The sequence below is a fragment of the Cricetulus griseus genome, unplaced genomic scaffold (assembly GCF_003668045.3).
Source record: "Cricetulus griseus strain 17A/GY unplaced genomic scaffold, alternate assembly CriGri-PICRH-1.0 unplaced_scaffold_104, whole genome shotgun sequence".
NCBI classification, from domain to species: Eukaryota; Metazoa; Chordata; class Mammalia; order Rodentia; family Cricetidae; genus Cricetulus; species Cricetulus griseus.
In genome coordinates, this window is record NW_023276814.1 from 26,268 (window position 1) to 43,654 (window position 17,387).

At 44.5% G+C, this 17,387-nt stretch overlaps 1 protein-coding gene across 1 annotated transcript; it reads right to left on the reverse strand.

Annotated features, from left to right (window-relative positions):
- Positions 1 to 14,772: 14,772 nt before the first annotated feature.
- On the reverse strand, positions 14,773 to 15,357 carry LOC113838488 (GTPase KRas-like). The gene has a single exon (XM_035453680.1). It carries the CDS (start codon positions 15,340 to 15,342, stop codon positions 14,773 to 14,775), a length of 570 nt encoding a protein of 189 aa, XP_035309571.1. The 5' UTR covers positions 15,343 to 15,357.
- Positions 15,358 to 17,387: the final 2,030 nt, after the last annotated feature.

The following is a 17,387-nucleotide window of genomic DNA, read 5'->3' on the forward strand; positions in this document are numbered from 1 at the left end:
GGACCAGCTGGAAGTCTGGCTGCCTAGATAGCATACATGAAACCCAGGAATATTTTCATATAGATTTCATGCCAATGGTTGATACCTGGAGGGAAAAACATTTACAATGGGTGTGCTATTGGCTAAAGATTTTATGAGTCAAAGTCAGGGTCATGCAAAAGCAGACAGAGCCACAGGGTGTCCCAGGCTAAAAGCAATTGGCTATGCAGACAGCTTTTAGTGACCTGGGGTTTGAACTCCAGTCCCCACATGACAGCTTATAATCATGCCAGCTTCAGGCAACAGTATGTAGCCAGCTTCTGCATGTCAATATGGTAAAGGGCTGAAACTTGTAAAGGAGCCTGCCACCAAGCATGAGGACCAGAGATGCATCACAGAAACCAGCATGGTTGGGAGGTGAACTATGACACGGGGGAGTAAGGATGGGTCCAAAGGTAGGCAGGCACAGATGCAAAAATGTGGCCAGATATTGTGGCACCCTTACAGCTAGCAGTTAGACACAGTCAGGACAGCCTAGCCAATTTATTGGGACTTTGGAACATTCCCCCCACAAAGAAAAAACATACAAAACACTTGGCATAGTAGCATTTGCCTTAATTCCAGAAAAAAGATCACTGCTCTGCACAAATTCCCTTTCTCAAAAAGTGCTTCATTACCTAGAGTTAAAACTCAGTCTGTTAAAACAGCATATCAAAAGTGGATTCGAGTGTATCTGTTTCTTTAAGGGCCTTGATTCATTAGGTACCACCTCCCATTGTTCCTCTGCTGAAGCATCCTAAATCCTAAACAACAGAGAATGAATTCACTGTTTAGTGTCATGATTTACAGAACTAAAGGTGAGCACCTCTCCAAACCTACTGTTCTGGCAAGCTCTGCCTACATCCTTACTGGGCTGCAAAGCAAACTGGTCCTTCTGGTGAGAAATGAAAAGCAGGGATATAAAGTTATCTGCTTCTGTGAGGAATGAGGAAGCCACTAACATGGTAGCCTCCAGGAAAAATTTAGGGTGGAGTCCACAGCTTCCCTAACTGAAATTGGCATGAATGAAGGCCAGCCCCAGACCACATGGATCTGCATAGCATCCAGTCTCAGTACCTGCTAATGGAAGCTGTCAGTCTGCAATTAGACAAACTCAAGTTGCCCAGGGCTAGTAAGCAAGGCCAGCCTCCAACTGGAACCTTGCCATGACCTAGCAGGCTATGCTTGGGAACCAGCATTATGGCTGGAGTCCCATCCCTAGAGAGCACATGGAAGCAAACTTCTAAGTCATTCCCAACCCTGTCAATACAGCTAACATAAAACTAAAGACAAAATTGCCAAGAGAACAAGACTTTCTTGATCTTTAAAGGAGAAGACCAAATATGCCAACTGAACACGAGGATTCAAAATGACTTTGGTCATTAAAATTTAACAATGGGAGTTAGGGAGAGAGGTGGTTCAGTCTAACAGGATCATTGTTCAATTCTCAGCCCCCACATGCAGGACACGATACTGCATGGTCATGCTGCAGACACCATACACTAACAACTCCAATGCAAAACTCTTGGCTGAGACTGACCAGGACCAAGTCTCAGGTGTCCTCACTCAAACCCCCAAGAAGCCTGGAGTTCCCACTGTAGCTAGAATTGGCAGTAGCTCTCACCAAATAGTGTCTGGACAATGAGTGAACATTAAGGTCTAGAACAGGAACAGAAGACTTTGCAGGTGCTCCCAGGGGACACTCAAATAGTGTAGCACTTTCTACTCCATCCAGAAGAGTGCACCACATTTGAGAGTCCCCAAGTGAGCAATTGCCGGTGCACGGAAGTTCCACGATGCCTTCTCCACAGAGCAACACCCAAAATGTGGGCAATTTCCCCTTCATAGGCCTGGAGAGTGCCTCCATTTTGAGTATGGCTATCTGGGACCTCACAAGATGGATCCAGATGGGCCTGCAAGATTAAGAAGGGTCTAAAGCATGTTAAATGGGCCTGGGGAAGATAGCTCAGCGGGTTAAGGGAACTTGAGGTGACAAATTCAATCCTCCCCACCTACTTCCCCATCATTTACTTCCCTGCAACCTTCACTGTGCACAGTAAACAGTAAATCTCTTAAGATGAGCCGCTATCCACAGCGCAGGCGGGAATGGTTCCCACAGACAACACCCAAATGTTGAAACACTTTCCACTTTAGAAATGAGAAGAGCGCTCCTGACATTTGAGCGCCACCCCACGGACAGCAACCACCACCTTGCCCAGCTGCAGCGTTCTCTCAATCAGCTACCCTCAAAACCTTGGCGGCACTTCTTCCAAGGAACAAAAAGCGTCCCCAGAGTTTGAGTGCAGCAGGTTGAGATCTGAACGGTGCTGTGCAAGTAACCTGTAGAAAAGCTGTTAGGAATCTCAGTTATTGTGTAAGGCCTGTAAAATGGAAACACGTTAAAGTTAATACCAAGCATGGTTGACACCTTTTAATCCCAGCACTGTGGAGTTAAAGAGGGGAAGCCTACACTGGTCTACACACCACCCTCCCCCATTGAAAAGCCAAATTATGTATAGGCATATCAGTTTGCCTTCTCTGGCTGTCTACCAGACTGGTCTTGTTCTCAAAATCCAACAGATTTTGATTTTGCACCCCATTGTTTCCTAATGCACCTATTAACACTAGCAATTTAAAGTGTAAAAGATTTCAGTGTAGTGGTGGCAGAGGCAGGTGGGTCAAAGCTACAGAAAACCCTGTTGTGAAAATCCAAAAGATGGAAAAAAACAGACAGACTTTGGTCACACACATCTTTATACCCAGCACTCAGAAGGCAGAGGCAGGTGGATCTAGGTTCTAGGTTAGCCTGGTCTACAGAGTGACTTCCAGGACAGTCGGGCTGGTTACTCAGAGAAAAAAGCCCTAAGCCTGGCAATGGTGGTGCATGACTTTAATCCCAGCACTCGGGAGGCAGAGGCAGGTGGATCTCTGTGAGTTTGAGGCCAGCCTGGTCTCCAGAGCGAGTGGCAGGATAGGTTCCAAAGCTACACAGAGAAACCCTGTCTGGAAAAACCAAAAAAAAATCTATTTCAGAACAAAACAGTGAGTTCTAGGACAAACTCCAAAGCAATACAGAGAAACTCTATTTCAAAAAAAAGAAGAAAGAAAAACAAGCCGGGAGGTGATGGCACACGCCTTTAATCTCAGAGGAAGGTACGTCTGTGAGTTCCTTATCAGCCTGGTCTACAAGAGCTAATTCTAGTACAGCCTCCAAAGCCACAGAGAAACCCTTTCTCGAAAAAAACAAACAAACAAAAAAAAACAAGAAAAAAGAGAAACCAAAGTGGGGAAAAAACATATGGCATGCACTGCCCAGTTGGGTCTTCCCACCCCCACCCTGCTTTACAACTGTTTACCAGGGTAGGGACCTTATTTATGTGAAGCATCACAACTACCTTCATCAGTGAAGTATCCACTGGAAAGGAATTCACCTCCAGCCCCCAGATAAGGGAAACTCCATGCTCCAATGGGGGTTCCAGGCCCCTTGTCCAAACACACAAGAATGGATGCAGTTGATGGCCAAGCCTTGGAGAGGGCCTCCACTTTGAGGGCAGCCACTGTGCTGAGCCTCCAGATGGCAGCACCTGTATTACCCTGGCATGCCTTCATTCCCCTCATGTACCCATCTGCCTGGTTTTAAAAACAGAACCTGGCTTTTAAGTTGTCAGTCTTTGTGAAATCCTTTTCTCAATCAGTAACACTCAAAGCCTGGCAGCACTTTTCTTCCAAGAAAACAAAAGAGCCCCCAGGTTGAGTATCACAGGTTGAGGGTCCTACAGGACCTGCACATCCACTTAAGGATTTTGCCCATGTATTAATATGGGATATTTGTATATCAGATGCTGCATTAACACAGTGTTTCAAGAAAATTATTTTTACCCCAATACATAGATTTTAGGAGTGCAGCTCTCCTTTACACTCAAGCCTGAGCTGAGTGCCTGTGCACAAATGCTTTCAATGGACTCAACTGGGATGCTTGCCCCACACATTAAAGTACAAAGTGGAAGCACTTTCTATTTCTGCTTCTGAGAGGCAAGCACTTTGATGACCACTATGTGGGTTGTCCCCTCCAGCCTGGATGCTTGTGGACTCCCATTTCCCCTCCCTGGACACTTCACTTACTGGCTACTGTGAAAGGGAGGCCTTTCTTCCCTAACCTTCCCACTCAACATTCTCCCCACCATGCCTGGAGTCCCAGCTCCCAGGACACTGCAGCAATCCCAGACATATGCTACCAAGGAACATATTGTAGCTCAAGTCCAAAGACCACACTCCAGGCATTGGTGGTGCTAGCCTTTAATCCCAACTCTTGGAGGTAGAGGCAGGCAGATCTCTGAATTCCAGACCAGCCTGGTCTACTAGAGCTAGTTCCATGACAGCTTACAAAGCCACAGAGAAACCCTGTTTAGAAACTTAACCCCCCAAAAAAAATTGTCCCATGCTTGAAAAATCCTGGATAAGCCACTAAGAACTGGGGAAATAACTCTTTATCAACCAGTAACCCTCAAAACATGGTAGCACATTATTCCAGAACACAAAGTGCCCCCACATTTTGAGTACCACAGGTTGACATGGTCCAGAGAGACACACAAACCTGAAAAAAATTCACATTGGATCAGTTCAAACAGGGGTTGAAACATTCCTCTCATCCGCAAACCCTGAGACATGTGCCCTAAACTGGTCTTCTTACATCCAAGGGTAACCTTGAACATAATGTAAAAGATCCAAAAGTGCCCAGAGAAAAGTCCTGTTTCAAAAAGTGACCCTTGTAGCTTACCTCTCACCACTACCAGGCTCCGTTAAGGTCCAGGGCACATACATGAACAATATTACCATTACACCCGAACTGCTTCCTGTCTTTACACGGTGGAGCAACAGCCCAAAAGCCTCATCTCAGTGCCTATGCACAAATGCTTCTACTCTGCTCAAGTGGGTTGCTTGCCCCACACAGCGAGTCACAAAGTGGAAGCACTTTCTAGTTCTGCCTCAGAGAGGGCAACCACCATGATGACCACTATGTGGGTTTTCCCCTCGAACCTTGGGGTACCTCGACCCCCCCATGTCCTCTCCAATACTGTTTGAGTTTCTGGCTACTGTGCAGGATGTCCTAAGTCCTTCCTTCCTACTCAACATTCTCCCCTCCATGCCCGTGGAGTCCCAGCTCCCAGGACACTGCAGTTAACCCAGACACGTGATACCAAGGGACCCATTGTAGCTCAAGTCCAAAGAGTGCCTCACATTAGATGAATGCTGGAGGAGTCACTAAGAACTGGGGAAATCGCCCCTTTGTCAGCCGGTAATGTTCAAAACCTGGCGGCACTTTGTTCCACAACAAAAAGTGCTGCCATTATTTGAGTACCACAGGCTGACATGGTCCAGAAAGCCGCAGAATCCTCTGCGCCAAAAACCTGAATGATGTATGAAATCGGGGATACGGCATAGTATCAGGTTCCGAAACTAATGGTAATTCAACTTCTCCAACAAGTACAATTGCCTGGGATCCTCTGGAAATCCTTCAAGCAAGTGACTACCATCCCATGCTTTGTAACATTCATAGCCTCCCCCAATGCACACACACTCCTAAATTCCTACCTTGTTGAAACTAATCTATATCTGCCTGCAGGCCGCTGGATTCTGTGGTGTGGGACAAATCCCAGCTGCATGAGGGAACAGGAGGCAGAATGCGCGGCCATGCTGATTTAAAATTCCAGTTTTTAAATTAAAAATAAAAGCAACCTAGTGCTGGCTAACGCCTTTAATCTCAGCACTGGGCAGGTTCGGCAGGGGCAGACCTGTGAGTTTGAGGCCAGCATGGTTTACCGAGCACTTTCCAGTACAGGCTCCAAACTGTAGAGAAAACCCAAACTACTAAAGCAGGCCTTGGTGGTCTGGAGGAAGGCAGATCTGAGTTACTCAACCTGAACCATGTTGCCTAAAATAAATGTGTCTCCTCCAAAAACTGAGGGAACATATCCATGCCAGGGCTACACACCTGCCTCTCAAAGCAAAGGTCCTAGACTACAAACATCAGAACTGAAAAACAATACCTTTTTTTCCAGAAAAGCCAGACTCGAATCGCAAGCAGCAATAGCAAGGTCAGGATGGGTAGAGTAGAAAACGTTGAGAGAGTCTGAGGGCTCATTGGCCCCCTGCAGGGGAGGCTCTGGTATTCCTCCCCCACCTGGAGCCATCCATACACAATCCCCACTTCTGTCCTCCATGTTAGCTTTCCTGGGGCACAATGACCTTCCCAGTCTTCCTTGGCCCCACTTCTAGAGGAGGAAGTGAATTTGTCTGTTGATGTTTAAATGGCTACAGTCTGGGTAGGGTGGTTCCTTTTTTGTAGCAATTGGTGAGGCTGAGGCTGGGGGTGGGGGAAGGATCACTGTTGGTTCAAGGCCCTGGGGTCTACAATAATAAATTCCAGACTAAGCAGGGTACATAGTGAGATTCAGTCTTATGTGTTTGTTTGTTTGTTTGTTTGTTTGTTTGTTTTCCAATATGGGGTTTCTGTGTGGTTTTGGAGCCTGTCCTGGTTGGAACTCACAGAAATCTGCCTGTCTCTGCCTCCAGAGTGCTGGGATTAAAGGTGTGTACCACCATTGCCCTGGTTCCAGACATATTTCAATGCAGTTTAGATCTATTGTTTACGGAAGAAGTAAAACTTGTCAGCAAGCAGCTAGATCTTCCATTTGGGGAAGCAGATAAAGATATTGATTTGGCCCTTGTAGTAGCAATACCTGTAATCCCAGCATTAAGAGATAGAGGCAGGTGGATCTCTTGAGTTTGGGGCCAGGACTACACAGAGAGCCCCCATCTCAATGAATAACAACAGCATCGAGGATACAGGTTTTAGAGTCTAGAATACTGGATTCCTTTTTATATTTTCTCTCCCTTTATTTATTTGGAGACTGGGTCTTTCTAGGCTAAACTAGCCTTGGATTCTCTATGTCGCTGAGGATAATCTTGAATCCTTCTCCTGTCTCTACTTTCCTAGTCTGGCCTTGGCCACTATGCCTTCTCTATTCTGTGCTGAATCCAACTAAGCAAAGTGTCCCATCAAATTAGCTTAAAACTCAACATTTTTATTTTGTGTGTGAGAATTTGGTGTGTGTCTGTGTGTGTGTGTGTGTGTGTGTGTGTGTGTGTGTGTGTGTGTAGTTATATGCATGATAGTTACTTGAGAAGCAGAGGCTGAAGGATGACTATGAGTTACTACAGGCCAGCAGAGCTACATGAAAAGGATATCCACTGAAGATTCTAGTGGTCATTGTCCTCTTTGTCATGCTGTAGAAACCATGATTGTATACAGTTGATGGACAGTGGTGCCTGTGGCAAAGTGGCAGACAGGCAGAATTGGAAAACCATCTTCTTGGGAAGGAAAGGACACCGGCCTGAATAAGACCTGGGTATCCAGACCTCAGAACAGTTAGAGATCTCCTTTGAGGCTGTACAGATTTGTTCTTGCCTCCAGGAGGGAGAATCATGAATTTCTACCTCCACCTGGGGCTTTAGACCTGCTTTGAGGACAGCATGAACATAAGAAATTCATGTGTGTTAAAAATAAAAAGAATGGCCAGGCTGTGGGTGCACGCCTTTAATCCCAGCACTCGGGAGGCAGAGGCAGGCGGATCTCGGTGAGTTCCAGACCAGTCTGGTCTACAAGAGCTAGTTCCAGGACAGGCTCCAAAGCTACAGAAAAACCCTGTCTGGAAAAACAAAACACAAAAAGAACCAGAAATGGGAACTGAAAAAGATTTCGGAGATCTTGAAGACTGACATTTTGCCTCAGATTCTGAAGTCCACGCCTCAGAGTTGTTTCCCAAAACCAACAAAATTCCCCTCTCAGCTTGAAGTCACAGCCTGAGCCACGCTACTTCTCAATCAGAGCACAGGCACCCTAGACCTTTTCCAAGAGGTATGGCTCCCTCACACAAACACCCCAGAGCCCCTGTACTGTCAGGATGCAGCACGGCACAGGTTCTCAGGACCCCACAGTCCAGTTCCACCGTGGGCAGAATGGGATCAAAGGAGAAACCACCTCGTGTGGGAAAAGACTCCGGGAGGTCTAAACACTATTGTCCCAGGGTCCCTGCAGCTTGCAGCCTTTGCTAAGAGAACACTGCAGTGCAGCTAGGAATCCCGGTTCCATCCCCGGCCTTTGTTGACAATGGTCCTAAGGAATGACCACTGGCCCTTGTGCGTACCCCAACACAGAGATCTGTACAAAGATGTCTCCTGACTCAGAGGCTGCACTATCAGCAATGTCCTGAAGTGACAGCAGGGGGCGAGCACCTGCATGTTCCTGGAAGGCCTCCCTTAGCCAGGCAATTGATTTGGGACTGCTCTCTTGGGTCCTGACAATAGACAGTGCCTCCAAAGCTGAGTGTCCCTGGCTGAGCTCTTGTCCCTCATGACCCCAGCATTTGAAAAACCAAACACATTTTTGTTAAGACCGTGTCTAAGCAGCACAGATCCTCACCACCATTTCTGGGAGAGAATCCGGGAACCCCACCACTGGCTGAATGCTAGGCAGTAGCTATAGTGTTCAATTTCATTTTGACAAGGGGTCTCACTGTGTAAGGTAAGCCAGGTGACACTCATGACCAGTCTCACCGTGGCACACCACAGAGGCAGGTGGATTTCTGTGAGTTCGAGACCAGCCTGGTCTACAAGAACTAGTTCCACGACAGCCTACAAAGTCACAGAGAAACCCTGTCTCGAAAATCCAATAAACAAAATACAATAAAAATAAAGGTCTCAGCATGAAGCTTTAGGTGGATACTAAACCTGGTTTTGGACAGTAGACAGGCCTTGATTTCCTGTGTCTGGCTCTCTGCGTCTCTCCTTCTGAGGGCTTTTGTGGAATAACTGTGCCAATAGGCTCAGCCCATATATATATATATATATATATAATATATATATATATATCACATATATGTATACACACATTCTTTTTTATATATACACATTTATTTATTTATTTATTTATTTATTTATTTATTTGGCGGCTCCTCAACCAAGCAGGTGGACCTAGCCAGAGGATCTTGTCAGCTATAGCCCTCAAGTGGGAAGTGCCCTCTGGGTTTCCCAAGGGAGAAAAGGCCTCCCTCTTGAGTGTCACCTCCATGAACAGTGGCAGCCTGGAGCCCAATAACAGCAGTCAATGAAGTCCCAGCTCAGGACTTGTCTGTGTGTCCACTTAGAAGTCATCGGCAAGGCCAACTGATAGAGCTGAGTGGGAAGAATGGGGCACAGGACCGGCTTGTGTCGCTCTTTTTCTTTTGGGTTGTAGATTTACAGATGTATCCTTGTGGCTGCTCTTGGCCACTAAGTCAGAGTATTGGGCAAAAGCCTGGAAATATGGATGAACCACAAGACTCCTGGGCATTTTCTGAGAGAATGTCTCCCAACTTTATTGTGGAGAAGCCTTATATACAAAGTTACAAAAACCCCAGGTCAAAGGGTTCACAACAGGATATTGATCCCAGTGGGGTGAGGTCAGGAAAACAGGAGGTACCTGTGGTTATGCTGGAAAACAAATCTTAAGAGACCCCATGGGAGCTGGGTTCCAACATCTCCCCCTTCTTTATATATAACAAAACGGTTATCAAGTAAGAACTATATGATTTTAACCATTCTATCTTAGTGTGTTACTATAACTATCTATCTTCAACTCCATCAAAGATCATAGAAGGATAATATATAAACTCTAGAACAGACAGAGACATCTTGCTTCCTAGACAGGCCATAATGTGTCTGGCAGACTTCTCAGCAAAGCTGGAAATTCTAAACTGTCCTGCACTGGAAACAGTTTAGACAAGAGTAGCTTTATGCTCAAATGGCTGGTCTTGCCATGTCAAAGTCAAACTCTATAATGAGTTTCTTGGATGCCCCTCTTCCTCTCAGTTATAATTGGTGTTCCAGGAGCAGTTGTGTATCACTGTCAAGAAAAACCCTAAACCATTTCTTTGAATGATATGAAGGATATCTATATATCTAGAAAACCTAACTAGTGTCAACAAATGAAGATCCATTCCAATAAATATTATCAACAAATGAAGATCCATTCCAATACAAAGTATCATTTCTATATCATATTCCTCCTTTTTCTTTTAAAAAGTCATTGACTGTGACCACTGCCATTTCTAACTGACCAAATTTAAATGAAAAACAAATATTCAGATCATCTGGGCCACTGCTTCATGAGGTCCTGCCCCATGAAACCATACCAGTATGAAACGAATCCACAGCCCTTCACCTTCCATGGAAACAAAAGCAGACATTTTTCTTCCACCCCAAGTAACCTGTACTTTAACAACTGTTGCTCTTTCCCAAGCAATTAACTATTTAAAGACAACACAATGGCATTCTTTTGTTAACAGTCACACATTTACAATCACACTTGATACACACATGTGTGGCCACACCATACATACAGGGCATACATACATCTTTTGAACAAAAGTCACAAAGGAGAGGAGGTGTCAGGGAATGGCCATCCTTAACATAGCTTGGCATCTTTGGAGGATATTCAGGACTGTCGCATCTTTGTCCATTCCTGTATGGTCTTTTGTAGGGCCTGGGTATTTTCTTTATCCACTTGGACATATCCTCCTTTCTCATCCAGTGTGATAGATGATGTGGATGGCTTGTGGTGAGGGCTCTGGGAGACAGGCTGAAAGTCCAGGGCTATGTAATTCACATTGCCAGTACTCTTTTTTGGAGCTGGGTTGTTAGTACCACTGGGTACAGTGGATGAAGACATTGGGTTCTGCATAGGGACACAGTTCTCCTCACTGTCTCTAGAATCTGTATTGGAGACCTTGGGTTAAAGGTGTGGTTGAACGTGGACCAAGACTTGGTGACAAATGACTTGTAAGGGAGCCCATTGATGACAGTGTGGTTACTCGGGTCAAGGGGTACTGACTTTGCTTTTCGGCCAGGCTTGAGGTGGAGATTGAACGGGGGTGGTTGGATCTCACTTCCTTGGCTGACAAAGTGATGGGGCATTGTGCTCATGGGGATGTCAGAACCTGGGTTTACGGGCATATAATTGAAATCAGAGCTGGCACTGTCTGATCCACTCACCATAGTCTTTTCTAGAGATTTAGCAGACAAGCAGGCTGTTTATTCACCTCGTGTTGGATACTTGTAGTCACTGACTGGAGGTCTCTTTTGAGGGCTGCCCCCGCAAGGTGTCTTGGGGTGCGGTGGGGGAGCTAAGTCCACGTGGAGGTCTCCAAATTTCACACACAGGGTGTTTCTGGGTACCTTGAATGTGTACACATCCTCAATATCTGCAACAGACCCTGCTAGGAGCAGGGGCTGACTGGAACTGCTGAATTCAGCTGGAGAAGAGCAGAGATTATGACTGACTAAAGAAAGGCTTCTCAGGGTGTCAATGCTCTCTTTAGTTTGACTGAAGCCGCAGATCTGACAGATGCTCTGGACCCACCTATTCCTGTCAACAACTGTGTCAGCCACCAGGTAAAAGGTGTGTTCATTGATAATGATATCAAACATAAACCTCTTTTGGAGCTCTTGTTTGTTGAACGTCAAGGCTACATCCAACTGCGTACAGAAGTTTAGGTTGATGATCCCCTGGGGTTTCTTGCAGTGTTCATTCTTATAGTATTCTAGAACACCTGGGTCACCACACATCTTACCGCTCCACAGGATGAACCAGAATTTCTTCCAAGCATAGTGCCCCAACTTTTTCTCAGGAGGTGATTTCTCCAGCCAGCCTGTGCACACAACATCAGTTTCTTCTGACTGTAGCCCACAGTGGGCTCCAGTGGACAAGGGCTCGGGCTGCTGGGTGAGCTGGCTGCTGGTGGGTAGCTCTTGGAGGAGGGATTCCTCAGAGGCAGATATCCCGGATTTCTTTAATAAATTTCTTGGCATTATCGCTTAATCCAATGTTAAAATGAAATCTCACCAGTACCTTGTCTCTTTAAACTTTCTCTGTGTGATTGACTGTGATCTCTATTCTAACCCAACTCTCTTAGGAGTTGAGGTACCTATTTTCTAGTACCTTTTGCAATCCACCCTCACAACTCCTTACTTGCTTGCCAGCATACTGAGGGTGATCTCTCAGGGTCCCCTTTCATTCCTGTTCTCAGTGGGACCTCAATTTGTGGCTGCTCTTAGCCACCACTAAGTCCTAGTATCAGGCAAAAGCCTTGAGATTTGGATGAACCACAAGATGCCTTGTACTGGTTCTGAGAGAATATTCCTCACTTTTATTTGAAGCAGCCTTGTATACAAACTTCCAAATTCCCAGGCCAAAGGGTTCACATCATGATCCTAGTGGGGAAAGGTTAGGAAAACAGGAGGTACCTGTGGTTATACTGGAAAACAACTCTTAGAGACCCTGTGGGGCCTGGTTCCCAACACTGAATGACTCATTAGATGGCCGAAGCATATTAGCAGGAACCAGGAGCACACAACACTCAGGAAACCAAATTGGGTTCCCTCCATCCTTTTGTGAAAACACAAACATAACCTAGGGCCCACACCAAAACTGGATCTTGCCCTTTCCAAAAGCCTGAGGGAAGGTCTCTCCAATTGACCAAATGTCTTTTCTGTGCAGTGGACCGCCAAAGACAGTCTGCTGCGGCGTTTCCAGAATCATCCACAATTAAAATTTTAAGATAGAAAATAAGTGATAGACTTAGGGAAGACAAGGTCTCCCTCAAGGTCCCCCTTCTTTACTTTAACTAAATGGGCTTTTAAAGTGTGGTGGGCATGTTCCACAATAGCCTGTCCTTGGGGGTTGTAAGGAATACCAGTTTTGGGGGAAATTTCAAAATCTTGACAAAATTGACTGAAACATCTGGTGACATAAGCAGGGCCATTATCAGTCTTAATTTGTTTTGGGACCCCAATGTAAGCAAAAGCCTGTAGACAGTGGCTTTTAACATCTTTTACCTTTTCACCAGAATGGGCAGAGGCAAATATTAGTCTAGAAAAAGTATGTACAGAAACATAAACAAATTGCAATTTACCAAAAGATGGCACATCCATCTGCCACAGGTGATTGGGCAACAGTCCTCGGGAATTAACTGCCAAGTGAGGCATTGGAAGAAATTCCACACAAAGAGGGCAATTTTTAACTATTTAAAAACCTTGTTCCTTGGTTATCCCAAGGTATGAAATTGTAAGAACCCTGCGCTGAGAAGAAAGCACTTATGTAAGGATTGTGCTCTAGTGAGGTCTTTGTGAAACTGCAATGATTTGGGTATACCTTTTGGCCATGTGATTTCTTTCACTGATAGGTCCTGGAAAATGAGTATGGGCCCTAAGATGTCCCACAAATACAGGTTCACTCTGTTGCTATAGCAGCCCCTGTATCTGTAACAAACTCTCTTGTACTCTGGAGATATTGGCAAAATAGGCAGGCATCTCCAAGGGTTGGACAATTTGAGCTAGATATTGATTATCAGTATAGATCATAATGATTCCCTGAGGAAGAGTTGTAGAGCCAAGGCCAAGGTAAAAATTTTGGCCATTTGTGAAGAAGCTGCAGCAAATATGGCTATCTTAATGATAAGATAAGATACAACTGTAGCTGTCCTTTTTGAAGAACCCTCTGTGAAAACCATTCACCCCTTGGAAATAGGCTGAGACCATATCTTTGGAAAAATCAAAGGATGTATCTTAAAAAAGGAAACCAGATTATTGGATGGGTAATAATTATCAAAATCTCTCTGGTAGCAGAGAGAAAAATGCTCAAATCATAGCTATCATTTTGTACAACTCTATTTGTTGATGGGATAAGGGTGTAACAACCTGATCTGGCTCCTTACCAAAAGTCTGCAAAGCAATCTTTTGCTCTTTAAATAGGTGTGCAATTATAGCTTGGGGATAGGATAACACTGATTTCCATGGGGAGGCCTGAGAATGGAGCCAAAGAATAGGAGTCTCTTGCCAAAAAACTCCTGTAGGTGAATGAGCAGAACAAAACACTAATAATTTTAAAGTGTGAACATAATCTATATAATCCAAATTTGCCCCTTCTAAGGCCTTTTCACTCAAATGAATGTACTTCCCTCCTCAAGTAGTGAGACTCGAGGTGAGTTGGGATCTGAATCACCTTGTAATATTTTAAAGAGAAAGCCTTTTTGAACAGTCTAACTACACTTATGAAGGATGATAAACTCTAGGACATGCTAAATGTGAATCAAGGGAAGCCCATAAATCTGTGATTCCAAAGTCTTAGGTCTCAATGCAGCTGTAATTACTAATTAATTCACTCAGTGACTAGATGAAACAGAGCAGAGATGGATCAAAAGCTTCACTATTTTGGGTCACACAATGCTCACAGCTAGTAAGAGAATTGGTGAGGAATCAACTGCATGCACCAAAACCCGGGAAGACAGTCTCAGGTCTTTAGTCTCTTCCACAGGCATTCCTAGTTGAAGTCCAAAAGCCAGGGAATACTGGCACTTGGAGAAAAGAGGTTTCCACTGTCATTTTAAAATAAGCATTTAAGATAAAAGCTGAAAGTTTGCACGAACAGAAAAAAATAGAATTAGGTAATTCTAAAACAAATGCTAATAATTTAGTGTAATGTACAAAAATTACCACTTTTACTTGAGTATGCCCTAAGAAAAAATTACAAATTGTATTTACATAATTATACACTTTGTCTTTGACTTCTTTTTCTTCTTTTTACCATCTTTGCTCATCTTTTCTTTATGTTTTCGAATTTGTTGGACTAATGTATAGAAGGCAGCATCAACACCCAGATTACATTACAGTGCATTTTTTAATCTTCACCCTGCCAGGAGTCTTTTCTTCTTTGCTGATATTTTTCAATCTGTACTGTCTGATCTCTCTCACCAATGCATAAAAAGCATCCTCCACTCTCTGTCTTGTCTTTGCTGAGGTTTCAATAAATGGAATCCCATAACTTCCTGCTAAGTCCTGAGCCTGTTTTGTGTCTACTGTTCTAGAAGGCAAATCACATTTATTCCCTACTAGGACCATAGGCACATCTTCAGCATCTTTTACTCTTTTAATTTGTTCTCTATAATGGTGAATAGCTTCAAATGATTTAGTATTATTCATGGCAAATACACAAAGAAAGCCCTCCCCAGTCCTCATGTACTGGTCCCTCATTGCACTGTACTCCTCTTGACCTGCTGTGTCGAGAATGTCCAAATGACAGATTTCTTTATCAATTACTACTTGTTTCCTGTAGGAGTCCTCTATTGTAGGATCATATTCATCCACAAAGAGATTCTGAATTAGCTGTATCGTCAAGGCACTCTTGCCTACGCCATCAGCTCCAACTACCACAAGTTTATACTCAGTCATTTTCAGCAGGCCTCTACCGGCCGCGTGCCACACCTCAGGTTTCTTGCTGGCTCTCTCCAGGTACGAAATGGCAAGGGAGCCAGACTCTGGGCAAGCCGCTGCCTTCCTCCTCCCCCTCCACTGCCGCCTCAGCTGCAGAATCGCAACAGTAGTAATTTTTAAACTACGTCTGATCCAATTAATATCACCCAGAAACCTCTGAAAACCATTTAAAGTTTGAAGGGTGTCCAGCCGAAGACTAACCTTTTGAGGATTTGCCACAAGCATGTCTTAGGTTTGGCTCCCTCACTGACCTTATTTCCCTGCATAGCAGAAGCAATAACTTGTCCCATAATGTGGTGTCTATCTATATCTCTACAAATGTGAATGTAATCATTGAGGCCTTTGGCCTTGTGAGGTGGTAAAGCCTCTTTACAATACTTGTTGGCATTTTTTAAAGCTAGTTTTCTAAATATAGACATGACTTTATCGGTATCCCCAAATATGCAGCCTGAAAGCAGGTGCTGAGATCTGTGCATATACAGCTGGATCGTAAAGAATTTGCTGACCTAGGTCTGCATAGGCTCCCATACCAGTAAGCATTTCTGAGTTCTTTTCAGGGAAACTGGCAGCTGTCTTGCGCTGTACCATTTGGTTACATAGCTCTTCAAATTCACCTCTCCAAATCAAATAACCTCCCCTGGACATCACAGCTGGACATAATTGTTGCCAATCACTGGGCGTGGAATTAAGGCCACAAAGAATTAAAAAATGGTCAGAGTAATAAAAGGTACATGAGGCCTGTAAGCCATAACTGCCTCTTTCAGCTGTTTAATATCCTCATAATTAAGAGGGGAATGCTCTCACAGATTCTGGCCTTGGGGAACAACTATCTCTATGATTGAGAACATCACTGGGCAACTCTGCTTTTCAGGAAAGCCCAAAGGGAAACAGAGAACACTAGAATTATGAGCAGGAGGATGAGACTCAAGGGAACATTTTTTTAGCTTATGTTATAATTTAACATACCTTTCCATTTCTTCCCTTTCCTTAGTCTAATCCCCTGAATATGAAGGAGAGGGCCCAAAGGAAGTGTCATTAGAAGCTTGAAGTGACCTAACAGGTTCTGAGCCTCTGTGGAAGGCAGCCTGGGCTTCCTTAACCTGCTTTTTCAATTCCACAGTATTACTAAGAGGTGCTTCTTTGACAAGAGGGCACAGAGAAAAAGTAACAGTTGGTATGGCATTCGGCCCATCTCTGTGTAATGCCCTTTGCAGGTCTATCCTCACCTGCTCCCCATCACCAATACTAAAGATTAAAAACCAAGGGCTGAACTCATGTACAGTTTTTAAAACGTCTGTTGCTGTCTTGTACTTAATACTGGTGCACTGCTTATTGGACAATTGGTTCCCCATAAGAGATTAAGAACTAGCTGCACCCTTCTTCAATACACCTGTTCCTTACCTTAATGCTGGCAAGTCTTCCCGGTTGATCCTTCAGTGTCTCCCCTTCTTTCCCAAATCTTGGTGAGAACTCTAATTGTCGTAATAGGCAGCTCTACCACCTTCTCATGGATTCGGGCAAGGGAATCTGACGATTACATAAAGACAACCTAGACAGTCACTCTTGCAAGGAGAAGGCTGTTTATTTCAAAGGGGAGTAGGCTTATATACAAATAGCAGCCCCAGTGTAAATTTACTCAGATCAAGGTCCAGGCTGCCAATCGCCCCCTCAATGGACAGATAATTTGCATTCTTGCATAAAGGCCTATGCAGAAGCAGGGAACTAGGAAGTAAACACCTAGTCACAAGATAGACAGTGGACCCTGAGGGCACTGTGGGTCACTCTTAGTTACAAGAAGAACAGTAGACCCTAAAGAGGTCCCCAACAGGATTTCTCTGTGTATCCTTAGCTGTCCTGGATATACCTCTGTAGACCAGGCTAGACTCATATTCAAGGAGTTCTGCCTGCCTCTGCTTCCCAAGTGCTGGGTTTAAAGGCATGTGCCACCACCGCTCAGTTAAAATGTTATGTACTTTTTATTTCGTGAGCTTTGGTGTTTTGCC